This window comes from Labrus mixtus, chromosome 10 (genome assembly GCF_963584025.1).
Source record: "Labrus mixtus chromosome 10, fLabMix1.1, whole genome shotgun sequence".
In the NCBI taxonomy this organism is placed as follows: domain Eukaryota; kingdom Metazoa; phylum Chordata; class Actinopteri; order Labriformes; family Labridae; genus Labrus; species Labrus mixtus.
This window is the reverse complement of record NC_083621.1, coordinates 28,330,438-28,358,058: the sequence shown is the minus strand read 5'-3', so window position 1 is coordinate 28,358,058 and position 27,621 is coordinate 28,330,438. Positions and strand designations below refer to the sequence as shown.

Sequence of the window (27,621 nt, the reverse complement as noted above, 5' to 3'; positions counted from 1 at the left end):
TATGGGACAAAAAAAACAGGAGGTTTTATGAGAGTTATATAGCACTTACTTAGGTCTAAAATAAACCTTGGCCTATAAATACCTCTGACCTGATTCAAACTTCACCCACCAGATGTGCTCAAAAGAAGCTGTTACACAACTACAGCATCAGGTGTGAGACTCCTCGTTACTAGAAGAGCTTCAGGGGGCAAAACAAGGAACACACTGCTCTCAAAAACGACAGAAACAAATTAAAATGAGGCACATAAGGCGTTAAATTCTTCCTCACAGCTGTTTTATTCGTTCAACATCTCACGTTACAAATACTTCAAATGTATGCATACAGTTACAAACAGTTGGCAGCAAATGGATATATGACATTAGATCTTTGTTTTACTTCAATACTACAAACCAACTATAAAAACTGACTTCCGTATTGTAGCGTAAATTAATCAGGAAGAAAATATAAAAATTGGAACTTACGTATAAATGTGAAATGACTTAATAAAAATCAAAATGATATCAGGTAAAAAAAAAAAAAAAAAAAGTTAATAAATATAACCTTCCCAGCATACAATTAAAAACTATTGAAATTTTGCAATCAAGTAATACTAACAGACATAATCAATATTCTTTTCATCTGAAAATGTGGAGCACAATACAGCAATTAGAAAAACTAGACACATCAACGAGTTTAACACATCACCCCAAAAATATAACAAAAATCTGATCAAAATGATAGTTATACATTTCAATTGAAAATATAGCAAATGCTAAATACATTATCGACCTAGTATATACAATGTTTTCAATCACAGTAGCATGGTAGTAGCAAAATAAGTAAATAAGCACAAAACTAATGTTTAAAAATAAATTCAGATATATTTTTTTTCTTGCAGACATCAGCATGAACAATAGGAAACAAATAATGTGTAAATGACTGCATGGTTTATATGGGTTAAATGACTTACACTGCAGAGACTTGTTTCTGGAAAGAATAAGTATTGCACATAATGGCTCAAAGTTAACTTGCAACATTAAATCACATTCAGGTTATGTCCCAAAGCATGCCACATCACAAAGGGGGTCAAGTGATCAAGTCTCCTCACCTATGTCCTACTAAGTGTCCTCTACATTACAAAAACGCATCCATAGTGTTTTCACTGTGTAGATTGCATAAACATCATGTCTGTGTAAAGAAGGCAGACTCCATCATGTAAAGAGAGGCTACAAGAGAGGTGATCTCAAAGAGTTAAGGAAAAGAAGTTAAAGGAAGTAGGAGATCTAGTGCATTACAATAGGTCCTGCATTAACACTAGCCATGTTATTTTTGTATTACATTATGCATGCCAAGAATAAGTAGAACTTACAGGCAGTCCCAGAAAGAGGATCTAAATATTCAAACAGCAGATATCCACTCCGGTGAAAGAAGGGGACATTTTACATCGACCAAAGCCAAAACATTTACCCTATTGATAATCTTATTGACTACACCTAGGAGAGAAATGTCAGAATATATTTTCAAGACTATCAAAATGTGTTTAGAAAGGTCTTGTCATGCCTTAGGATCCTGTAAGTATGTTTATTAGGACAGAGGAGAATCCATATATGACTGGCTCATGTAAGCCTTATTCTTTTTTTTTTTTTTTTTATCTACAGAATCACACCAATGCACCAGACAGTTTTCAGATTTACCAGCACTTAAATATATAAAAGCTAATTGAAAATTATATTAATATCATTCATTTTCTTTTTTAAATTAAGTTTACCATAAATGCAGATCTCTTAGTAACAAAGGTACAAAATTATTTTTCACCAAGTGAAAAAAATGAGGTATTGCAAAAGGAGTTCTCCCATCTGTGAAAAATGTGCCTAAAATGACTATTGAAAAAAATATTTAGAAAAGTAGTGCATAATAAATGTATATATGTTCATGACAAAATAATCAGCTATAAAACACTGTACAAAAATCAGCAGGCCATGTATAAAATAATATCTTTATCTCTGTGACAGCAAATTCTAGCTACTACCAAATCCAACCACAACACTTGTGATAGAAGCTCCAGTCATGGTAGAGCGTGCAGTGGTACACCATGAGGACAGCTCAGGGAGACTGGACTGTGCATTCCCATTAGTTTGTACTACATTAGCATGTTAGCTTCCAGTGCTAATATCCCTGACGTTATAAAGTGAGCAAATACTACTGTCAATACCTGAGCCCTGAGGGGCTGTGTCTTTATTAACCGACACCCACAAACTGAAACTCCAGAAAACTCCAGCCTTTCCTCCGCTGCATGTCAAGAGGACACAACATTATCCTGAAAACCCTCAGATCAACATCTGCTTCTGATGATGCATTTTTAGGCCAATCTTTGGTTTGCCCTTCTGGTTACAAAGTATCGACTTTTAAACCGAGATCTAAAAACTCATGCCAGCAATCTAAATATGCGTGCCAGACCGAGGGGAGATTTTGTTTTGTGTCGTGGCCAGATGCTTTACTCTGAGCTTCGAGAAAAAAACTCAATCGTCCATCCATCTGAAACACTCTTTCCTCCTCTGTTTCAACCCAACCATTTGCACTCAACCTTTGGTAAATGGTACAGTTGTTCTCTCATCCTGCAAGCAAAAAGTAAGAAAATGCACCCTTCTTAAACTCAACATCCATTGTAAGTACACTGATTTAGGTATGATGAACCTCACTTAAATTTTATGTTACTCTTGACAACAAATGTAAGCAGCTTTGCCAGCTAACACGAAAAAAAGTACAGTCAAGTCAGAAAACATCTAAATCCAAATCTAATGCATCCATATGCTCATGCACACTTAAAGTCAAAACATAAATGGGATTTCACTCTCTTCTTAGCATTTACTTCTTTTAGAAGGCCGAATTAAAAAAAAATAAAATAAAAAATAAATTACGTTGTTTTTTTTGTTTTTTTAAACTTAAAAGAAAAGTGCATTTATTTTTCATATTGTAGCCCATACCCCTTCCCTAACTACCCCTTTCACTCAATCCCTCCCCAAAACCGGTGTCATTCCCCCTCCCTCTCGCCCTCTCGCCTCAGTTCCAGCGAAAGGAGATGTGTCGTGGTCGGTCCCCTCCCTCCTTCACCAGCGGCTTGTGGAACTCGCGCCCGGCCCGGGAGTGGATGGCGGCCCAGCAGTACTCGCAGTAGTACTGCAGACAGGTCACGTTGGCGCAGAAGAAAGGAGCGAACTTCCCCCCACAGCGGGTGCCCTGGCACTCATCACACAGCTGGTCGTCCAGGACATATGGCTTCACTTCCACCTGAAATGGATGACAGGAAGGAAAATGGAGGAAGAGTTGAATGCATGAACGGCAGAATCAAAAAAGGTAGGAATAAATAAAAAAGGAAGAGAGGATGTTGATGAAATATTGAAGACCTGAACAGGGAGCTGCTGACATCACACTGACTCACCCGTTTATCAATCTCCCCGTGCTGCAGTTGAACAAATCGGGCACTAATGGCTGCAATGTAGCTTTGCTGATTGGAGAAGGCTACCCGCCCCGCCCCTTTTGGGTACTTGAGTTCTGGGTCTGTATCAATCCCAGCATAACACACTCCACCATACAGACGGTCCATTATCATGGCCAGCTCCACTGGAACACACAATGCACGGTAATGTAATCAAGACGAGTTCAGTTCTTAGAAGGCAATACATTTTGACATCTTCACACACACTTACCTGCACGTAGGGGACGAGGGACACCTCCTACAAAGATCGTTTTTCTCGGATCCAATGGCTGAGAGCCATCCATTACAAAGTCACTGTCATTTAGGTTCCAGGGCCGGATCTGGACCTGAACAAACCAAGATGGGGGAAAAGGTTAAGAGGAAACATGAATTTTCTCTCGGTCATGCTCTCCTCCTTTGAGAACAAGAACCACTTTGGATTGTGAAAATGAAAGCCGCTTGCTGCTTATGTAATATGGATTAGCAGTAAATATCAGTGGGTCAATTTGATTGCTGCTGCAGACCGTTGGTGGTGGCTGGAGCTTTTTTACAAGGAAGAGCCCTGAAAGGAAGAGACATGCTGCAGATGCACAAACTGGTAAAGTCACAGTTACTACATTTAACCTTTTGTTTTGTGGGGCAGAATACTGCGACATGTACATAACCGTATGAAAAACCAACCAACTAAAAACCCATTACAGTTGAAACTAGCTTTTGATTGCTTGTACTCTGTAACTTAATTTGCACATTGGTAAACGAACCGTGCCAAACTGCTATACAACTAATTAATTAAAGCAACAAGTGCATATCTGTTTCTTTTATTGTGACATTAAACATTTGTAGCACAAACTCACAGGCTTGTCTTTGATGGTGGGACTGGAGACACACAGGTACAACTTGCCATCCTCCTGGATGCAGGCATCAATCAGGGCCTGAACAGAGCTCTCGTCTTGAAACAGCAGGAACGCATATCCTGGAAAGGTTGTACATAACAATGAGTGTGCACAAAAAAAAAGCAAATACTCATCATCACAGAGCTGTATAGTCAACATGAGGGCAGGAATATGTTCTTTTCTCTCTTCTTTTGAAAGAGTAAGGGGAGGTAGAGCAACAGGGGTGACTGATAGGCCGGTCAGTGGGATCACTTCTCCTTTCATTAGGGCATGAGCACGTTGTGTTTAATTTTAATTCAACTGCTTTGACTCACCTTTTGGTGGAAAGTAGGACTTGCTTTCTGCCTTGTGAGGCCAGTCAACAAACAGGTGACCGAATCGGCGGAAACTGGCAGTGATTTCATCTGAAAAGGGAAATCACTTATCAAATATCTGACGTAATACAGTTTGAATTGTTTACACAGCTTAGGTAAATGAGAGTAAACAACGAGAGGTGTAAACATTAAAAGTATGGTATTATTGTATTTTTACAGAGTTTACAATCTATTCTCAGAAAAGAAAAGTCTAATTTATTTTTGCAGTACACAGTGATGCCATTGAGAAGCAGCAGGTCAGTTTTGTGCAGCTGGGATCTTTACCTTCATCTATGTCTGGGGGCAGCCCGCCAACAAATACTTTGCGAGAATATCGCTCCACGCGTTCACCGTTGAGGTGGGGGAAACAGTGAGCTGAGCCGAGGCCAGCAAGCCCCTGGTCCCCTGACTCGTCTTCTCCAAATGAGCGCTCATCCTCCATGGGAAACAGAGACGAATGGCCTAGAGAAACAGTGATCTGCATTCAACATACTGCTTCATCATCAACCATCATACTTGACATTTTGAAAAAAAAAAAAGATATAACACAGAGGGGAGGGAATTTGATTTGATGTGAATTGAACAATGTAAGAAAAACACACAAAAGCAGCCATGATTGCTTCTTTGTATGACATATTAAAAGAAGGGTTTTATCACTACGGGGTTTTGGAAGGCAATATCTGAAGGCGTTTCGCTGCCTAAAGAAAAACAGCACTTAAACCCTTTCAATGTTCAAGGCAGAATAATCAGTGACACTGAACAGCCATGCAGACACACAGAGGCAGAACCACAGAGTCATCGTTTTCAGGTTACAGCTTTCTTAAAATCAAAGAAGATCAAGATACATTCACAAGCTTTACCTCGTCTTCTGCCATAACTTCTCGCTGCATGTAAAACAACACAAAACACTCTTGTAATTCCTTCTTTTTTTTTTTTTTTTTTTTTAAAAAGGCACATGATAGAAAACAACACCAGTCATTCATCATATAAAGATCCCCATGACTAATTAATCATTATTTATATCTGTATATGAAAAAAATATTGTTTGCCCTACACATCCAATAAACATGTGATTATTATATCATTATGGGTAGAAAAAATAATTACTTTATATATAAAATATAACTCACAAATGTGTGATATCGTTTAATTTGTTCTTTCTGAAGCGCCCTGACAATAGTATTTTTATCCTACTTGAGGAGGCCTGTCATTTCCTGTCTGCTCTCAAAGACACATTCTGCTTGTACAGATTAGTACCACAGAAGTCTAGAAAGACAATTAACAATATGACTTTACCACGTGTTTAAACTGTCTCGGTGTGATCATGTGACACCAGGAAATGTCTAATAAAATGTTATCAGCTGCTTTGAAATTGTAACTCAGTGCCTGTTTTGAAACCATGACTAGCGCTCTTCATATTGCCCCGTATCTTTTTTTAAAATTTGGGTGCATTAATGTAAAGCCCTGGATTCTGCTACAGTAATGCATACTTTAGTATAGGTCATTGACATACCATTCATAGGTAAGGGCCCGTCTCCACCCTGGTGAGAGAAGCTGTAGCGTCCTGTATGAAAAGACAAAAAAACAAAACAGATGAGGTCTCAGAACAACGGGTCATGAAATGATTCCAAACTGGAGTAATGAATGAAATCGTCTGTGTGATGAGTTTTAACTCATCAATCCTTTGAAGTGTGAAGAATGCAGCAGACAAATAAGTATGTATTTTTATATCACATCTTGGAAAAATACTGACATAAGTCCAATGATATGTGTTGGATTTGTTGTATTTTCAGATTCATCATTTTTGAGAAAGATGTCTGGTAAATAATATGATGGAAATGATAAATGGTAGTCCTGGGTGTTTAGAAAAACGGAAGGCACACACATGAGCTGGCCCAGATGAGCGGGAGTAGAGCTGTGTATCATTGATAATGATCTTCTAAGATTAACTGAAAACTAAACTGAATTGATTTATGAATAAGATATTTTGTTGAGATGAAAGACTCTCCAAGACCAAAGTGCTGCAGGTGATTGTTTCTGTGCGTTATGGAGAATAGTGCAGAAATGTACTGTAATGAATTACCAATCTGAGTCTCATTTATGATTCTGTAGAGACAAACAGGATTAGTTTGTATACACATACAAAGCTGATTCAATTGATACTGGTAATGTACATCTTTGTCTGTGACGTGAATTCTTGAAGTAAAGCTGCATTCAGACAAATCAGCAACAAGGAAAAAATGAATATATTTCTACTTGTGCTTGGTATGTCACCTCATTACTGTTTGAGATACAACCTATCTGAGCTGGAATAATCATTTTGGCATCATTACCAAAGCCGAGGATATACACTGAAACTTATTGAATGACACCTAGACAAGTAATCAGACAGCAACAAATATAAAAGTGGGGATATTTTTTCTGTCTGTGCCATTACAGTGTTCATTATGGAAGACTTTCATTAACAGAAAAATAACAGATAACAGAACCACAGCCTAATGAATAACCATCCACCTTATTATGTCTCCTAAAAAATAAAAGGCAGAATTCTAAAGACTTCAACTTCAGCACCGATTGTGAAATTTAGGGCCAATACAGATATAACAATTTAGCCGATTGCCAATTCCGATGTTTGTTTCATGGCTTCTTTTGGTGTAATATTCCCATGACGCCACCATTTTCTCTCATGTCTGACAATGTAAACAAAGCAGAGTTTGTTCAACATGTAACTTATATGAAAAAAAAATCTGAATCAGTATTTAAGTGTCCTAGATGCCAGCATCATTATTTGCCGATGTCTGTCAACAGGGCCAATATCAGCCGATACCGATTGTTGAACTAATGCGTCCCAACTAACTGGTACTACATTCAATTTTTGGGACCCGATAAGCACCAGCGTTAACACAACCTGTTGTCTGTATTGTGGAAAATATACCACGTTTCTACTTGCTGTCACATCCATGCAACAAACAGCTGTACTTATCCAAAGCGAGCAGAGAGAAAAACTATCCCTTTCCTCAGCATTGTTAGTGTGGGAACCAACCTTTCAAGGAATCCTGCTCAGCCCTCATAATGTCAATCAGAGAGTTCTCCAGAGAGTGCATACTGAAGCCATCAAAGGACCGTGTTCTCTCCTGCTGAAAGAGAGAGAGAGACAACAATTAGCATCCTCACTTCCCACATCTAAAGCTGCAAAAGCCCCAACATCATTTCTCAGGATGCTAATAGCTAATAAAAAGATGCAGATAGTGTCCCAGTGGAAATCCTCTGCAGAAAAACATTACAAACAGATCAACAAATGGAGCGCAGACTCAAGCATATCTCTGCAATCAAATCTCATCTCTCCCCCTGAATATCACAGCGTCAAATGAGATATGCTACATGAGGAGCAAAAAATGCATCCTAATGCCTTTGCATGAATAGATGCATTTGCATTTGAAAGCAATGATGAGTAATGCAAACAAGTAAGGGTGCTTGAGTGCATTTCTAAATGGGGTTGTGATCATGCAAAGCTGCAGCGTAGCACAAGACTTCTCAAATCAGGACAAGAGGAAGGCCATGTGATTGGAGCAGATGACAAGACTGCTCTCCTTCGATGAAAATTATCTAGATAAGAGCTCGGACACAAACACACACACAGTAACTTTCAATTCATCCATTTAAAATTAAACTGTCACGTATCCTGTTTTTCTCAATAGCTTATTTGTTAGATTTGATACAGAGGAGTGTGTTTAATAACATTATCGTTTGCCCCCTGGAGGACACTATACTTAACAAATTTGCAGTCTTAGAGGAATACAGTCAAAGTTTTTCTCTGTTTTTAAGGGAACGTCGACCAAATTGATCTTATTTCTTATGGGCATGGTATCTACTCGCTCCATAAGACCAGACTAAGTATTACCAGTGATGTTCTTACCTGGAAAGGGTAGACGCTGTCACTGCGGTTCATGTTGTCTTCTACCCAGCCCTTGTGATTGAAGCCAGAGCTGTTTCTGGGAAACTTTTGAGGGGGGACCTGTAGGTCAGTAGGAAGACATTCACAAAAGTCTCCTGATAAACACATTTCATGATATTCAATTTAAAAAAACAAAAGAAAGTTTATTTTTCCCTGGGGGAGGGGGGCACACAGAGCAGTACATTAATATCATATCAAACACTGAAAGATCTGAGGATCAACATTAAATATAGGCGATGGCACTCTCCTCACCTGGTTGTTTGGGAAAGACTTCTTTAGTGGGGAGATCGAGGTAAGACCCGTCATCCCACCACCTACCCCCCGTCGATACTCTCGAACCCCCTGCGTGCCTCCCCAGCCACCATACGCCCCTGGGCTCCAGGAGGTGGATGTGGGAGTGGATGGGCTCTGGTAGCTTCCCCATGGGGAGGGGGGTTTGTTCTGGGCGGGGGCGAGGTGGGGCAGCTGAGTAAACGGTCCGGTGCGGTGGGGATGAGGAGGGAAGGAGGGCTGGGGTGGATGAGGGCTAGCCGGGGAGCGACGGTGCTGCTGTGGGACCCCCTGACCATGGGGGTGGTAGTGCTGTGGATGAGGTGTGGGCGGGTGGTGCTGGGAGACCGGACCGATCTGCGGGGAGAAACTCCCTCCTGCACCGAAGCCAGGCCCGGCATGGTGGGAGAAGTTCTGGAACAGGAGGGGCGGTCCGTTTGCGTTGGAGCCGGCCGGGCCGAAGAACCCTCCTACATCTTCCCCAACCACAGGAGACTGGGTGGACGGGACGGCGGGGGACCAGTTGTTAAAGCTGGTCAGTGAGGACGAGGAGGAGGTGGACTGTGCACAGCTTGTACCCATTCCCAGGCTGTCCTGGTAGTCGAAACCGCTCAGTACCGGGGACTCCATCCTCAACTTCTCCTTACCACCACTGTTCTCTAAAGAACCCTTCTCCAGTGTGCCGTCATCAGAAAGTGACCCCTCCAGCTGCCCTAGGCCTCCCCCAGCCTCCTGCTGGCCCGGTGACAGGGCCTGAGGCTGGGCCTGGACCTGCGACTTATCTTGCATGTCCTGGAGGTCCAAGGCCTTGGACTTGTCTGACTCCAGAATCTCATCTTGCATGTTACTGTGTTGGGCTACAGCGGGGAACAGCCAAGCACTGCCCCCATTGGTGGAGCAGGTGTTGTTTACGAAGGAAGGGGGGCTGGGGGGGTTTGAGGGGTGGTGAGGGTGCTGGGGTTGGAGGTGAGGAGGGATCCTTACAGGGAAAGCAGATTTGTTACCACTGCTGTTCTTCACCAGAACTCCAAACCCGTAGTCCCCCATTTAGGACACCCAGTAAATCTTCAGTTCACTTTTGGCTTTCACCGTCTTCTTTATCCTAAAACGTGATTATAGGAGAGGGGGGGGGGGAAGCACAAGGCTGTTACACTTCAAGTTTATCTGGCCCTCTGGAAGAAGAAAAAAAAACAAGCCTCGCAAACCAGTGAATGTGGTTGGGGCTGCACCCAGTCTGGTCTTGTGATGCAATCAATGAGATTAAATCATTGACTCGCTTAGCCATGGGGAGGCCTGGATGAAATATAACACTCGGGCAGAAAACACCCAGTACAGAGCAGCGTAGGCAGCTAACAGCTTGTGCTGGAGGAGCTGACGTCTCCAAAGGTCGTTACGCAGCTAGCAGCAAAGCTAACAGCTGCTCCGCCACCTTTCCATGTGCCCTATTAATCATGCAGATCCCAGCAGTAACATGTAAAGCAGGTTTGCGCAGTACACTGAACATTCAAGCGACGAGGTGGCTTTCAGCATGGAGCACCTACCGTGTAATCTTCCCTTTCAGCAATGACCTCCTCATACGCAACCATTTAAATACAGGAAAATGCTGATGACGTCTCCTGTCTGTTCTGGATCTAGGGTAGTTCCCTTCAGCGAGCAGCTAGGCTAGGTTAACAGAGACGGTGTAGCATATCTGCAGCTGGGGACCAATAAACCAATTTATCTCTTTTCATCAACGTACACACCGGCGTTACCAAGGACAACGGTGGAGGAATACACCAGGACATTACTAGTTAGACACGGTGTACAGCTCTTTACACGACCTCGTCTGTTCAATGTCACACAGCCTACAAATCCTTGTCATCATTTTTACATCTCGAAATAACGTAGGCCTACGACAACCGCGACTGCTGTACTAACGTATATACGAGCATTTGTTTTTTATGAAATGTCGGGCATAGCTACCTTCAGTTCAGCGTCATGACCTTATGGTTTTGATGTTGCCATTATTTTTAGCGTTTTCCCTTTTTCTGCATTTCCTAGGCAGCCGGTGTAAATGGTCTCTTCTCTCTTCTTAGATGACAGCTGGACCAGTCCGGAGATACTTCCGTCTCAAAGCCCCGCCCCTACCATCAGCAGCCAGCCTACTGTGTGTCAGGAATCCCCTCTGACGCCCCGCCCTCATTACATGTAATCTAGAATCGGATTGGCTGGTACGCGGTGAGGCCACGCCCACAGCACTCCTTCTCAATGAATGGCACATGCACTAAATACGTTCTGCCCCCATATAAGGAGTCCTTGAAATCAATGGGAGGAGTTCATCCAAGAAACATATGACATCCAAGCAAATTTTAATTTACACCTTTGGCCACGATTAAATAAATAAATACAACTGTTATGAGACTATGTGTGTTTAATGGTTAAACTTGTCTATAGGCCTAGTTATGGTATTTGCCTTTAGCCTATTCAAAACGCAAATCAGTTCATTTGTCTAAGCAAATATTTTTTTCCTCCACATAAGCCTATAGGGTTGTGAGTCACAGATCAAAGATAGATATAGAGATAGATAGATGGATGGATGGATGGATGGATGCATAGATAGATAGATAGACAGACAGACAGACAGACAGACAGACAGATAGATAGATAGATAGATAGATAGATAGATAGATAGATAGATAGATAGAGATAGATAGATAGATAGATAGATAGATATAGAGATAGATAGATAGATAGACAGACAGACAGACAGACAGATAGATAGATAGATAGATAGATAGATAGACAGACAGATAGATAGATAGATAGATAGATAGATAGACAGACAGATAGATAGATAGATAGATAGATAGATATAGAGATAGATAGATATAGAGATAGATAGATAGATAGATATAGAGATAGATAGATAGATAAATAGATAGATAGATATATAGATAGATAGATAGATAGATAGAGAGAGAGCGATAGAGAGAGATAGATAGATATAGAGATAGATAGATAGATATAGAGATAGATAGATATAGAGATAGATAGATAGATAGATAGATAGATAGATAGATAGATAGATATAGAGATAGATAGATATAGAGATAGATAGATAGATAGATAGATAGATAGATAGATAGATAGATATAGAGATAGATAGATATAGAGATAGATAGATAGATAAATAGATAGATAGATATATAGATAGATAGATAGAGAGAGAGCGATAGAGATAGATAGATAGATAGATAGATAGATAGATATAAAGATAGATAAATAGATACATAGATAAATAGATAGATAGATATATTGATAGATAGATAGAGATAGATAGATAGATATATAGATAGATTCTTATTCTTCATAGGAGCACGGTCGTTAAGACCTAAATGATCATTCTCCAACAGAGGGAATAGTATCCTTTGCAGCTGAAGTATTGCTGCTGCAGCTGCAGTATACATTACACAAGTGGGAGAACAGTTACTTATGTTCAAGCTAGAAAAGACACTCCTTTAAGAGACTCTTCTCTTTTTAATGTTTGTTTCTCTTTTTGTGTTAAGTAACACACAATGTTTTTACAACTTGCTATAACACCCCCACCCCACCCAATCCAAAAAAAACCTGAAAGATTCCCAGACTCAACTTCTGAGTCTTTGGGGGGAAGTACCCCCCAAAATCTTGAGTATTAATTACTGCTTAGTTGTGTAAGTAATCTAGTTAACATGGTGTTCCAGTTCCCCTCCCCGAGGCAGACCCACCCTTCATGTGTATCCTGTAGTAGCAGCACACATTACCCTGCCCTGCTCCCATGTGCTGCAGGGCCTGTTGGGGTGGTTTAACAACAAAACAGTGTGTCCTGATCTTCTAAAAAAACTGCCTCCTGGTCCAGGTGTTACTGTTTTAATCATCTAAGGCCACTTTCAGTAGACTTGATAAACTAATGGTGGCCATGGCGCTCAGGGTTTGTACTGGATGTGTATTGGGATCCACCATCTTATGCACACTGCTGCCTGCTATAGGGCTTCTGACGCTGCCAGTAACTCGAGCACAGTGAGTTGTGTCAGCGTTTTTCTTCTCTGAGAGCAACACACTCTGAGCTCCCCAGTGAAACTGAGGCTATCTCTTCTGGTTCCATTTATTTAAAGCAGCTGAAACGGTTTGATATGATTATTCAGTACACATTTATTTCATCTCTGTTGTCCCTGCTTCATGTGCATGCACACTCATCTTTTTGAGGCCAACAAGGAGACAAAGGTGGGTTGAACCCACTAACCTTGAATGGTTCCTGAATGATTCATCTGTGGAACGTAGGCACCCGGTCATTAATTCATTAGTTCTCACTGGAGCATAGGATACATGTTCACAAAGCACCCCGGGCTGACTGTCTCAGGTTTCTCTGCTGCACAGCCTCCTCTCAGCTCTGATCTCTTCTGCCTTCATATTGATAGGCTTCTGTTGTTATAGCAACCGTGAAAAAGCTGGGAGCTTTCTGGTCCAGTCGGCTACTCATTGTTTGGCCTGGAGGTCATCCATTTTTTGTATCGGTGCACTAAAGGGAGTGTGACACAGCATCATCCCCCCCCCCTCCACAGTGAAGTCCCATGAATGTATCACACAGCACATAACTATAACGTCACACCAACAGTGTGTGCAGCCAACCATGTCAGCCTAATGTTTAGTGTCAGCTGAAGCTCACAGTGCCCTTTTTATCTCTCTTTGGTATTGTCTTATCTGGACTCTGATTCTGTAATAAACTTTGGATTTATTGAATGTTGCAGAGGTTGATTTATTGCACTAATTAAATGTTGTGTGTGATAATGATTCCAACGTTTGCAAAACAAATACTTTTGAATATAAAGATATATAAAGTGAATACTTTGCAGCAATGCCATTTCTGTATTCACAAGTAAAACTTTAATTTGAGAGAGACATTTTTTATTTTAAGTATATAAAAAAAGAGTCCAGTCAAAGTGGTATTTGAGAAATTTTGTATTTCACTTGTGCTTCTTCAAATATAAAGTTCAGAGGATGAGATATCCAGCAATATTTAGCTCTTAAAAGAATGCAACTTGATAGTGTTTTTCTTTTCCTTCGTTTCAAACCTCCATCTTTAAAACCTCAACTCTGAGGTTTCTGTTTCTGTTCTCAAGCCAAAACTGATAAAACCTCTATGACGTCATTGTGAGGGTGAATACTTGACCTGTTTATTTACTTTAGCTTTAGCTTTTAGATAAATGTTACTGCAATCAAGTAACTCCCCTCATTACAGTTCCAATACTTGCACCTGCTACAACCATCTGCCTTTGTCTATAGAAATGGAGATGTCACCCCCTAGTGGTCATTTTGCATAACTACACCCTGAGAGGACCTTTAAAAGCTTTTGGAGAATTTGAAGGCAAATGCACTTTGAACTACAGAGGTGCTGATATTCCAGAAACTGAAAGGTCAAAACTAATACATCCTCTCCAGTCATAGTGGAGAATTGAGACACAACCTAACATGGATGTGTGTGTGTGAGTCTGATTGCCATTAATGGACAGTGTCTACACACCACACTTTAACAACACTTTACAGTGGCTTAATGCCCCAGAACAGCACATTGGTAGGTTTCCTCTCAAATCAAAGTGCTGTCTAAATGTTTGGTAAGCCAACGTACTGTTGGGACAACTCGTAAAAACGGACACCCTGAACACACTTTAAGCATTACATACAATCCAGCGCTGCTGACGTAAATGTTTAGGTCTCTACATAGGGAGGATATTTCCAGTCCTTCAAACTTTAAACACAGTCAGTATTTCACTGTCAGAGAGGAGTCAAACGAGAATGGGGTGTCTTTTAACTTGTGTGTATACTTGAGACGGCCTACTCAGATCTTTACTCAGTGATAGTTTTGCTTTTTTTGTGCTACTTTGACATAAATGAAAACTAGATTGACAGAGACAAAATGTACAAAATACAGACAAAACATATTTTAATGATAACAAGATACATCCGACTTAATGATTGAGTCCAAAGATACTTATAGGATCCTATGCCAAATGTTTTACAGGTGAGTTATACATTTCTAGACCATGATTGGTATTTTAAACGGTGAAAATAGTCCTTGTGCTTTAAAGAGGAAACACATGATGGTGGTGTTGGAGCACTAATTATACAGGAAACATGGTTAGTTTTATTTTTCCTCCCAACACATTAAAAACAGCCATTAAAGCCACTACATTATTACAAAAAGCCAAACTCAATGACAGAGCTGAACAGATTGTCACTTTACACACATACAGTACATTCTCAATAGGATTAGCTTATGTCTTGTGTCGGGATGTCACAGGAATCCCAACTTCCACAACAGAATACAAAAAAGAAAAGTGTGAAAGCCTCACTGATGATTCAAACCCTCGCAGCTTATAATAGTTTGTTAATGATTGCAAGGGGTTAAAACTTGCTGTAAGTACATCAGGGGGGAAAGAAAAGAAAGAAAGAAAAAAAAGCTTAACTGAGCCACAAAATCTGAGCTTGTTTGATTTATTTATTTTTTGAACCGGTCACGCTAGCATGTAGTGTAGTGTGCTCACAATCTGCACTTCCACTGCTTAAGCATGTGACTGGCCAGAAATGGTCAAAAGCCTGTGTGTGTGTGTGACCTGAAGAAGAGTACAGGGAGAAGTAAAGGCAGGAGTGAATAATCACATTTAATAGAAAAAAGTTGTGCATGTCTCTCTCCTTCTTGCTGCTCTGCCTCTCCGGGTTGCTGGCTTTTGGCAGGAGCCCAGAGGAATTCTCTGGTGGCCTCGGTAAATATAACATTTAGAATAACAGCGCCAGAGCCCCTGTGTGTGGACTTAACCCAGTTCCTGGGTCCTTGCTGCGTTGCCTGCAGCTCTTATGGGTAGAATAACAGTCCTTCATGTCTCTCCTGACCTAGGTAAGGGACCAGAGAAGAGGGTGGAATAAGGACTAATTTAGAGGGGCCACCGCTAGAGTGTTGCATTGCTCGTCTTAAGGGACTCACTCTGGTCCTAGGGAGCATGTGGGGATACAGGAGTTGGAGCTGTGGTTGATAAGTTAAACCAGGGCTTCTTAATTCCCTTTACAGGGTGACAGCTCTGGTTAACCTGCTCTGGATTCCTAACCTGCAGCGGCTCAAAACAAATCATCCAAAGTGCAAAAAAATGTAAGACTTTTGTGGCTCAGTGTAATCGTGAAATAGCTCAACAATAAATCTCCCCCTGACACAGTAAATCACAGAGAAGCGGTCACTGTGGACAATAACAAGTTTAGGCACCTTGATGAGTGAGATTTTTTACAATGAACTTGATTGAACATCCACTCTTTGCTGGAGTTCACAGCAAGCTTTAATCTTACATCCAAAACCAACCGAAGAGAGAAGAAATAGCATCTGACAGTTCAGTTATTATCTGTGAATGAGGAAAAACAAAAAAACGTCTCCTGAAGCTATAAACATGACATTAATGTGTAATGTCAGTGAGGATTTCTCTATTGACAATGAGCTTGAGTGATGTGATACTTTCTGCATCCAAGATAAGACGCATGTCTCGAGTTGCATGAATACTTATGAAACATAAAAGAGTCCTCAAAACTGTGCCTGCTATCAGTCTGCCATTCGACCGCTCAGACAGATGACCTCAGAGATCAGTCTTTGCTCTCTCATGTCTAGCTTTGTGAGAGACTTATCACCACACATGTGAAATAACTGTCCATATTCATAGTATTACATTTGCATCCTCTCTAAAAATGACGTTTCACTTGAAGAATGCACACGTCTGCCGGCTTTGTGGCCATCATGCACTACATTTCATATGTGCCAGAACTGGACTTGAAACCTGTACAATTTGTATTTAATCATCAAGTATCTATAATCATCACACAGTCCCCCACTCTGAAACAACAAACGGTGTATGTTACATATCTACAGACCAATGCGTGATGGGTGCAATACTGTGGAGAGAGCATACAGCACACCGTATGCCATCACCTATAGCATACCAGTATTGCATATTGTAGCTATATTTATACATGTTGATATAAATATAGATAAGAATATTTCTATGTACATTTTGATATTTCAACATTGCATAAAGAATAAAATAAATAATACAAATATAATCAAATCTTACAGTAAGTATGATTTGAGAAATGCTATATTAGAGCCAAAATAGTCCTAACAGTGGAAATAATCATGATAATAACGATTGTTATTTCTTTTTTTCTTTTTTTAAGTGTGGCCTACAGTCTGGCATAACAGCACGAGCTACACCTCATTTACCCTGCAAGGTTACTATGTGGGACTGCTGGAATGACTGGAGAGGGCGGAATAAGGACAGGAAAGGTTGGGGCTTGTTTCCTTCTGCTCACTCATGTCTGGGAACTTGTGTGAGCGTGTGTGTGTGTGTGTGTGTGAGTATGTGTGTGTGTGTGTGTTGATCTGTGGAGGTGTGCATAAGTCTGCAAATGTGGTTTTTCAAACGTTGAAAAGTAGGGACAGCCTCCCGCGCTTTCACCTCCGGATGTCTGTGGCCTCGGGGTCTTCCTGTTCGGCCACGATCCCGGCCTCCGGACTCTGGCGGCGGGGTCCCTGACTGCGATTGCGCGGGTGAGCATTGAAGCCCGCCTTAGCCGGTTTCTCCTTTTCACCTTGCCGTGGTAAGCGAGGATGCTCCGGCTCTGGGTGGGAGGGTAACGGGCGGCGGTGGTGTTCAACAACTGGGGAGCCAGCGGGTGAGGGTGCGAGGGAGGAGCAGAGGCTCAGGCTGTCACACAGAGCCCCCCAGTTCTGCTCGCACTGCAGCCGGACGCTTCGAGTGAGCGCCTCCTTCACCTCCTCGCCACAGCTCAGCAGGATGTTCACCAGCTCCACATATGGACTGAACAGAGAGACACAGCGTATAAGTAAATATCTGGAATCACAACACCTCTATGTCCTGAAAAAGATAGAAAAAAGACATTTAACCGCTCACCCTTTAGGGAAGAGATCCTGGAAATGGATCATCTCCACCATCACAGCCACATTCTCCTTAGCAGCAGAGCACAGGTTGTGTTTGATGTAACACTCTCTCTGGAGCTGGAACACCATCTCTTTAATGGACACACACTTTCTACTGATGCAGCTGAACTTGTGTCGGAGCCCGTGTGCCATACACTTCAGAGCATCCTTGATGAAAGACTTCCCCTGCGAGCGAGACAGTTGTAGACGTTTTTTTTAGACTTTCAATGTGCACACATCAGGAAAGGGAAAACATGATTATTGTTGCATAACAGTTTTGGGGCTTTGGAGATGTTGGCGATGTGTAAATGTGGCTGTGTGAGAACAAATCTGATGTCTGGCTTTGTAACTGGAATACAGAAAAGGGTGATGAAATTCTGCATAAATGGCAGTAAATCATGTTCCTCTTTTGCTGGAATATTCTGCATTTGTCTGCAAAAGATGTAAGTTCCTTGTATGTAACCCTCTACACATAGTAGGACCCCGGTCAGTCAGGCACTAACTTGGCAGGGGCTTCAGCCTTCGCTATGCATGAAAAGGGAGCTGACTGGGCTTCTGGCCAACTGGCTTATGACCCCTGCTTCTAACTGTACATGCATCAATCCTTTGAGAGGGAAGTGAACTTCCCACGAGAGGAAAAGAGATCATTAGAAGGGTGTATGAACAATTGCACTACTAGAAAAAAGGGGTTTGTAGAAGGAAAAAAAAAGGCTGACAAATGTGGATCAGTGAACCAGTGAAAAGGAAAATGGAATTTTGCCTCTGGCTATATCATTTTTTGCAAAAACATACACAGACTAGTTTTAATACCTGAGAGTCAAATTTGCCAGCGTTGTGAAGGAACGTCATGCAGATTTCCTGTAGCCCTCGTATCTCGCAGGAGTTATTCTCAAAGCACTCAAACACACCACAGCCGACATCCCCTGCACTCACCAGGCAGTGCTGGATCTCAGCTGGAGAAAGAGAGAAACAGGTTAAGGGAGGGGACCTTATCATCCATTCACAGCAAGAGACAGTGGCAGATTGTTTTCGGGCGTGTTGGCAATGATCGCTGCAATGAATCACAAAAGCTGATGTGGCGTATATAACTATTTCCACAGACACAGCGATCGTACTTGTGTTCATAACCTAGAGAGTGAGAAGAAGAAAAAAAAAGGGATGCAGGGAAGGAGGGAAGGGAGGAGGAGAGGAGGGGGAAAGAAGTCCAATTTCCCAAAGCTGAGGGGGTTCCTGCAGAGGAACACTTGGTGACAGATATTACTGTGTCATTCTGCAGCACAATCCGTCTGCACTGCTTAGCACTGAGAAGGGATGCTGCATTGCAGATACAGCCTTCACTACTTGTGCAGGAAAAACTCAAATGCAGTCCTTTGTATATTCTGTCTATGAATGTGCATCAACAAGTCTCTCATTTTTGGAATTTTTAAGAATAAATTGAATTACATAGGAAAATCACAAATTAAAAAAGGTGTATAACTATGAGAACACTAGCAGAAATGCACATTTAAAAAAAACTTGCCCAACATGTAAGTTCATGTGAGAATACTTCACATCAGCCCCTGCATATGTGCAAGTTGTCAAATGCCATTTTCTTTAAGTTGCAGTCATGAACGACAGGAATCAAACTGATGATGACAACAGGAATGACCAAGGGGAACATGAATGTCTCTCTTGTAACCCCAAATCTCTGTGTGACAGCATGCATAATGAGACATCTGACTGCAGGCTGGGAACCTGTCACAGAAACTGCAGCTCACTGTATGTGGCAAGGTATAGAGGCTTTTTTTCACCATTTAAGTTAATATGGCAGTTTGTTGTTTCAGTTTGACTATTAAAAACCCAACTGTTGACATTGGAAAAAAAATTTTAATTACACCAGTGATCCGTCTTGGAGCTAATAATTGGCGAATAGGAGCATTTTCCTTCAGTCTGAAGTGCGCACCCTTTGCATAAAAACAGTGTGTTTAATGCAGCAAACAAAGGATTAAATGTGACTTATTAGAAATCACGTTTGTCAACAAAGAGCCTCTGTTGGGGGGCAAGTGGAGGGGGGGGGGGGGGGGGGGGGGGGGGAAGGGGCCGAGCTGCTGCGGGGTTTGTAGGCACAGAGTTGAACTTTAGTGCGCAGGAAAAGTGAGCCGCTGTCAGCAGTGCTTGTTTTGGCATCACGGGAATGTGCTTGGATCGTACGAGCTCGGCCGCAGCGTGCATTGAGTTTCACAGTGGTGTTACCAGGGTCTCTGCTATGAAACCTGCGTTGGAGTTTGTCCCCATATTTCAGCGTGGGGAGGCAAGATCACAATAATGCTGTAATGTCGTGACACACAGGTTCACATGTTGGGTGGCAAGTCATGCTGGGTCCATGAGGGAACGGATAAATAAAAGATGTTTTCAAGGGGATTGCAGCAGTCCATCATGGTGTTGATGTCGACTAATCCAGCTCCTCTTTTTGTTGCACTATTTCCCCCCAAAAGTAAGCTTATTAAAATAAAGTCCCGTTTGCCTTTATGACCAGCCACGACACCAGCAGCCTACAACAGTCATTACTGCTCCAGGCCTACTAACCTCCCTGAACACATCATCCAACACTTAAGTTCGAGACAACATATTCGAAAGCCACATTTCTTTCAGAAAACCCACTGAAAAGTATCACCTATAACTCACACCTAGTGCTGCCGTATACATTACCTATTACCTTGTGCCGTTCTATAAATAGTTTACTAACATATTGGATTTCTATCTCTGAGTATTTACAAGGTATCATCTTCCTGTGTAATCGAAAAGGGTCACTGGTGTGCACCGTAGCGGCAGGATTTATGTGATAAAAGAGCAGAATTGATCCGCTCGGCCGGTCGAGTCCCCCCTCCAGCGTGCTTCATTCTGCAGCCTCCGAAAACACGTGTACGGATAAACCCCACGTAGATGCACAAACCAGTCATCTCAAACATTCAAAATTGACACTCATTTCTCACCTGTGTTCTGGAGAGAGAGGCGTCCTTTTTGTGTCGCAGGCTTCTCCGGGAGGCTGTCGTGGAGATCAATATTATCCGATCCCACTACTTGTTCGAGCACAGACAAAACCAGCAGCGCCACAGCCAGCTTGACCAACATCGCGCCTCGACTCCCAGCGAAGATCTGGCTGTGCGAGTGTGTGCGGCTGTGTGTGTGTGTGTGTGTGTGTGTGTGTGTGTGTGTGTGTGTGTGTGTGTGTGTGTGTGTGTGTGTGTGTGTGTGTGTGTGTGTGTGAGGGTTCACCTAGGATCAGCGATCAGCGCAGCTGCGGCTTGGTGTCTTATGGGGCAGCTGTGGGTCTGAGTGCATGAGCTGGAAGGGATGCTGCCTATATTTCTCAGAGCCCCGGGTGTCAATTTGGATGAAGGAGTTAAGCAGGTGTTGTCGGTTGGGGCTTCACAACCAATCAGAGACGCAGACATCCACGTCCAAGGTTTTAGGGGAGTGTCCAGTGAAAGTCCCTTTTTTGCAATAAAACTGGCGCCATAAAGCAATAGCCTGTTCACGAGTGAGTTGACTGTGGAAGCTCTGAGATAATCAAGACCAAACAAAGTCTGCAAAATCAGTCGTATAAATTCCAATATTGGATTTGCATGCATTGCAGTATATCTTAGCCTATAGCTCCAAAAGTCAATTGAAAGTTTTTTTTTTAAACTATAGTACTTAGGCTACAAGGCTGAGTATAATAACAGTCCAAGAAATATCAACCTCGTCAACAACTGCAGAAAATTGAAACACATAATGTCCAAGAGCTCAACTTAAAATAGAGTAAGCTTTTACTAATTCATTAATATGAGGTGGTGATGCATTAACAACTTAAGACTTCTGCAGTAAAGTCGAATATGATCTCTACAATTTTAAATCATAAATAGTCTAATACAGGCAAGTGGTCCAATCTAAGTCCTACTTTATATTGAATTCCAGATCCAGCTATAATAACTATAATTTCAAATGAAAGCTCCTATAAATAGATTCCCTTTTACTAACTTTTTTATGGGGGAAGGCAATATGAAGGGGGCTGTTACACAATTCCCAGTTTAGCCTGTGACAATGAGCTCTGCTAACCACTACAACACAAAGTGAGCTAAGAATAGAGGACCCACACTGGCAGGCTTTGCACATTTGGAGACGTTAGAGGAATCTTTTTCAAGAGTAACACTTGAGGATGCCATGTGGACTGACTGCAGCCAGACTTGCAAAGGGAACACAAAGCCTCTGTCTTTGAATGTTTCCAGTGACCTAATGGTGTTACTATACTCTCAGGTAAAGGGTCTCTATAGGAGTATGAGGCGTGACCCAAGATGGCACGTTGCTGGACATGACTGAGGGCTGCTGGTGGACAGGAAGTGCTGCTGATGGCCAGCAGGAATAAGCATCAAGGTGCAGGTTGGGCAGCTGCACTCGGGTCCTTGGCCTCTAGGGGGTGCACTGATACTTAATGTTACTTTCTTTGCCTAATAAAGTATGTTCGAGCAACCTCACTATATTTAATCCAACATCTAACTGTATAATTCTCCAGACAATAAGAGGCCCCACAAATACAGGCAAAAATACATTCCCCTAAACAGGCAGGTGGTACTCACTAGATGTTGTTGGATTGCGGGAGGAAACTGGAGCACCTGAAAAAAAACTTGGGGAGAAAGCTCACAAACAGTATCACTTGTGGTTTCCAAAATAAACAAGGAACAATCAGGGGCGTTTAGTGTCTGTGTGTTCTTAGGTAGATGTGGGGCCCAATGTCAAAATTCCCGAGACCCTGAGACAAATACAATACGCCACTGCTCAGGCACCCCATAAACGAACATAGGGAAATGTTGGACTTTGTGTGTGTGTGTGTGTGTGTGTGTGTGTGTGTGTGTGTGTGTGTGTGTGTGTGTGTGTGTGTGTGTGTGTATGTGTGTGTGTGTGTGTGTGAGAGAGAGAGAGAGAGACAGACAAACAGGCATCTTGATTGCGGCTGTCGGAATTTCATAGATCTGTGACTTTGAAATCTGTTTATCATAACATTTTCATTTATTTTCACAGAATCCTTTTCATGGGAAGCTCTGGCTCTGTCTGCTGGAAAAAAAAAACTTTTAAACCCAAAGCTATATTTAGACCATCAATGAAATTAGCCTAGAGCGGGAATTGGACTCCGCTCTAACCCTAACCAAAATGACGATCACTTATAGCTCTAAATATAGATAATTATCATCCTCAGACTGCTGTATCTATCGGTTTAATTGAGGTTTTTAGTCAGCAGAATAAATTCTGGAGGAGTCACCACAGCTGAGGAATGGGAGGTATTTTGGCCAGGACATAATGCAGCGTAAAAACCTCAAACCTTTTATATACCCATCATATTCTCATGGTGGATGTTGTAAAAAGGATTCTGTTTTGTATTCTTTTACAATCTTGTCCTACTTTTGTCTTCCATATTTAAGATTCAAAACTGGTATCAGCTTTGATGTGATTTTAGTATGGCCAATCTAATTTAACAAGGCATCACTTGAGACTTTCTTCTGCTCAATAAAAAAAAGTTGTTCCAGTCCTTGTGCCACAAATTGGCTTAAGCTTGAGGAGCACAGAACGGAAATTGCTATGCAGCAGTATTTTGAAACAAGATTTCCAGGAGGCTCACGCGTGGGGGGGGGGTACAGCGCACTGTGGCACGCGTCTGGAGATGGGCTTGATGCATCTCCAGTTGTGCCTATACCACAAACTGGAATCTCCTGCTCAATTCACGTCTGTTAAAATCAACCCACGCTGTGAACACACCCACGATTTGGCCCAATCAGTAAGCTGCAGTGGACCACAGGCTCGTAATGGAGTGCGTCACCGCTGCCTACTGGTGCTGCATTCAAGTCCTATGGGAAAAACTGCCGAAGGTCTTCACACCAAAACCAACAACTCAAAGGTAATCAAGTACTATGGCTGTTTAAGGAATTTAATAGTCCGGTTAAATGGTAATTTGCTTTGGCAATTTAACACAGAACTTAATGGTTTGACAGCAGACCAAATAGTGTTAAAAGTTGTTTAAATTCAGATCAACTCCATTCAGTCCAACAACGAGTATCTCATAAAAAGGGTTGCTTTATCCTTCTAGGCCTAGTATCTCTAGCCCAAACCATGAGGTCTGCCTTAACCCACTGGGACTGATATGTTTTATTTGGACACATAAAAACATTTGGTTCGGTGAGATCAAGGTTTTTGCTTAGGCTAGATAAAAAGGGAATGTGATGTTTCAAAGGTCACTGGGAGCTCCCCAGTAATATTTCTGCGAGGAAAGTGTTCTTCTGCTTCTTGCAAAATAAGAATTTTCTAGATAAAATGTTATGTTTTTAGGCCATGCTATCTGTTCAAATACTGTTTTCAAGATAATACTTTTAAAAAAAAGAGCATTCATGGTTTACAGTTGGTATAAACTGCTTTACAAAGGCTCAAAAGTGCCTCTTTTATTTTTTAGGAAACTTAGGAAATGTAATGCTAACAGTACTATGTTGAAATGATTTTACAAAAGTTTCATTGAAAGTGTGTTGACTCTTTGTGTTCAGTGTTGGGGAGGAGCATTGTCTGTACAAAATAAGAACAAACTGGACAAGGTTCTTAACCTGTGCAGCATGACAGACCAGTACACCCTGAATTCAGCATGATTACAGCGGACAATCTTTTTGTTTTGTTTTTATGTGCTGTATATGGTTTTGATGTCTTTTGTCACTTATATTGTGATTTCATGCTTACTATGCAAGGCAAACTGCCCTAGGAGTAATAAAGGATTCATTCATTCATTCATTCGTTTTAAAAATATTGAAATCCAGTTAAAGGTTAAATTTGGAGAAATGATGATGTGAACAATGTAAGGTCAAACTTTTCTAGATTATCATTGTCTTCAAGTACACACACAAATGTGTGTTGTATGGAAATTAAGTTTATTTTATCTCTATATCACTTTATTCTTCATTTTAAAACATTAACAAGCAAAACTGAATAATAACTGTTTGGTGGAAAAAAATACTACTCTTGAAGACATATGACTTTCAAATTTACAACTTGACTTGAATGCAAAACCCAACCAAACATTGGCACTGACAAAAAGAACATTCAGTGGTTTGAGTAACCAAATGAATTTGGAAGAAGATTTAAAACTTTATTTACAAGGATTAAAATAATTTTTGATTTCATGTTTCCCACAGCAGCAGCAGGCAGCAAGCAACAACTGAATAAACACCAATATTTAAAGTTTAACAGGACAAAAACAATACTTCAGCCTCTATAAGGAGCCTATTTAAGAGCTTTTATTCATTTAAAGATAATTGTCATGACCAGAGGGAATTCAATCCAGAATTGTAGATGTTCACATTTCTATCACTGGAGTCATTTTAAGACATCTTAATTATGATGTTTACACTTCTCTTTGACATCTTGACTGCATCTAAGAACTTAAATGTTGAGCAGTGTGGTTACTGCCTCTAATGATACTCATGTTTAGTCATGCTTCATGTTTAATATGTCATGTTTCAGATTTATACAACATCTTTTTATGTGCTAACTTCACATAAGGGACTTGTCTCCTCTTGGTGACACTGAAGCTGTGCAGTAACGCTCATTCACTGTGACTGCTGTACTGTAAACATACAGAAAGAAGACATGTGTTCTGAGTTGGGACCCCTGGGGCCCTGGCATTGATCAACCAATGAAACCACAACAGAGAGGCCTCACTGTGGTGTGTGAGTGTGTGTGTGTGTGTGTGTGTGTGTGTGTGTGTGTGTGTGTGTGTGTGTGTGTGTGTGTGTGTGTGTGTGTGTGTGTGTGTGTGTGTGTGTGTGTGAACGGGGGTCGCTTCACTTTGAGGGAGGCTTCTGTAATGTTGGCAATTTACAGACTTCATATAGTAACTTTAGTGGAAGTATGTGGATGTAACTCGGCTATCAGTTCAAGCTCAGTTATAGTTGCAACACAAAAACTCCTAAGTGACCCCAAAGACTTCTCATTTTTAAAAAAGTGCATTTTCTCCAATCTGATATTTTGTTTTTCAAAAGGGACTGCTCACACTGCAAGTAAAGTCACAGTCATAATTTTTTTAAGATTATTTTTTGGGGGCATAGACGGCCTAGCAGATGTCCCATGCCCCATTTACAGAGGTGGCTCAGGTTCAAGTCCGACTTGTGGATCCTTTCCCACATTTCATTCCCCACTCTCTCTCCCCAGAGTTGAACCTGTAACCCATTTGTTAAGGACTATATCCGCTCTTTATGGGATGCCCGCTCCACCAACTGAGCCAAACCAGTGCCCTGACACTCAGGTGTTTTCCCCCTGTGCATAGGAAACAGAATATATCCTTCTTTTTGGAAACTTCAATTTGTCCTGGTTCTGCACTGGCATAGGAAAAAAAAAAGAAGACAAAGCTGGGATAGAGGTGCCGGACTGTTTTGTAATCACTTTGGAATGTAATCTGGAATTTTGCCTTGGTGCCAAAAAGAAAAAAAACAAACAAAAACATAACAAAACAAACACACAGCAAGTGGTGTAGCCGGTGTAAAATGTGATGCCAAAGCTGCTGGATTGGCTTAGCACAAAGACCTTTATGTTCAAACTGAATAGAAATCTGTTTCTTCTAACACCTCAAAACTTACTATATAATTAATTCAATGTAATGGTACGAGCCACACAAAACTGAAACAGTAAAAATTACAATTTGTAGTTTAACAGTCTAGCTAGCTTAGCTCACAATTGTTAGCTGTAATTGAAGGTTTAGCAAACCGGCAGTATCAATCTTCTCATTAGCTTAAAACAAGAAAAGCGAACAGCTAAATGTTGAGTTATTTAATTACAGTTTTTTCCAATTGCTAACACACTAAAATGACATGCATAGCACAATTATTTAAACTGACACACAGAGAGCAAAACCTCTTCTCAAGTCTCCAAAAGTCTAAACACATTTTCTGCTATACACACATTTTGCACTTTTTAAATGCACTGAACACGGTTCTCTGCATAAGACACAACAATCTGACATAAAGTCACATGTTTGCCATTTCAAAACACTGCCATTCAAAATGACACTACATGAGCTAATTGGCCAATGTATGTGCCACCTGGCCAAACACCTCAATGGTCAATTGTTATCACTTCAATCAGGAAGTAAGCACTATGAAAAGACCACAAGTGAGCACCTCTTTTTTTTACAACAACAAGGGAAGACTTTGCAGAGAGAGGAAGAGGAAGAGGGAGGGTGAGAATGAGAGGGGGAGGAAGAGTGAGAGGTAGGGGTAGAGCTGGTAGAGGAAGAGTGAGAGGTAGGGGTAGAGCTGGTAGAGGAAGAGTGAGAGGTAGGGGTAGAGCTGGTAGAGGAAGAGTGAGAGGTAGGGGTAGAGCTGGTAGAGGAAGAGTGAGAGGTAGGGGTAGAGCTGGTAGAGGAAGAGTGAGAGGTAGGGGTAGAGCTGGTAGAGGAAGAGTGAGAGGTAGGGGTAGAGCTGGTAGAGGAAGAGTGAGAGGTAGGGGTAGAGCTGGTAGAGGAAGAGTGAGAGGTAGGGGTAGAGCTGGTAGAGGAAGAGTGTGAGGTAGGGGTAGAGCTGGTAGAGGAAGAGTGAGAGGTAGGGGTAGAGCTGGTAGAGGAGTTCAAGGCCAAAGAAGACAACAACTTTCAAATGAAATCAGAGTAACCTTAGTTGATCATGTCATCAACCATGGGCTGATAATGTGAGAGGCTGGACAGAGA

The 27,621-nt window shown here is 41.5% G+C and overlaps 2 protein-coding genes across 5 annotated transcripts; both read right to left on the bottom strand.

Annotated features, from left to right (window-relative positions):
- Positions 1–257: 257 nt before the first annotated feature.
- Positions 258–11,044, bottom strand: LOC132982483 (cytoplasmic polyadenylation element-binding protein 4-like). Of its 4 annotated transcripts, none has more exons than XM_061049011.1 (12): positions 10,889–11,044; positions 8,909–10,028; positions 8,618–8,716; positions 7,745–7,838; positions 6,215–6,265; positions 5,562–5,585; positions 4,987–5,163; positions 4,663–4,752; positions 4,310–4,428; positions 3,688–3,802; positions 3,420–3,601; positions 258–3,268 (listed from the first exon to the last, which is right to left on the bottom strand). In XM_061049011.1, exons 2-12 carry the CDS (start codon positions 9,971–9,973, stop codon positions 3,041–3,043), a joined length of 2,244 nt encoding a protein of 747 aa, XP_060904994.1. In that variant the 5' UTR covers positions 9,974–10,028; positions 10,889–11,044; the 3' UTR covers positions 258–3,040. The 4 variants fall into 4 exon arrangements, with proteins under 4 accessions (XP_060904994.1, XP_060904995.1, XP_060904996.1 ...); XM_061049012.1 differs by having other exon boundaries at positions 7,745–7,835; XM_061049013.1 differs by lacking the exon at positions 5,562–5,585.
- Positions 11,045–14,865: 3,821 nt separating this feature from the next.
- stc2a (stanniocalcin 2a) lies at positions 14,866–21,273 on the bottom strand. Its single transcript, XM_061049009.1, has 4 exons — positions 20,885–21,273; positions 18,723–18,865; positions 17,887–18,098; positions 14,866–17,793 (listed from the first exon to the last, which is right to left on the bottom strand). The coding sequence occupies exons 1-4, from the start codon at positions 21,021–21,023 to the stop codon at positions 17,427–17,429; spliced, it is 861 nt and encodes a 286-aa protein (XP_060904992.1). The 5' UTR covers positions 21,024–21,273; the 3' UTR covers positions 14,866–17,426.
- Between the last annotated feature and the right edge of the window lie 6,348 nt (positions 21,274–27,621).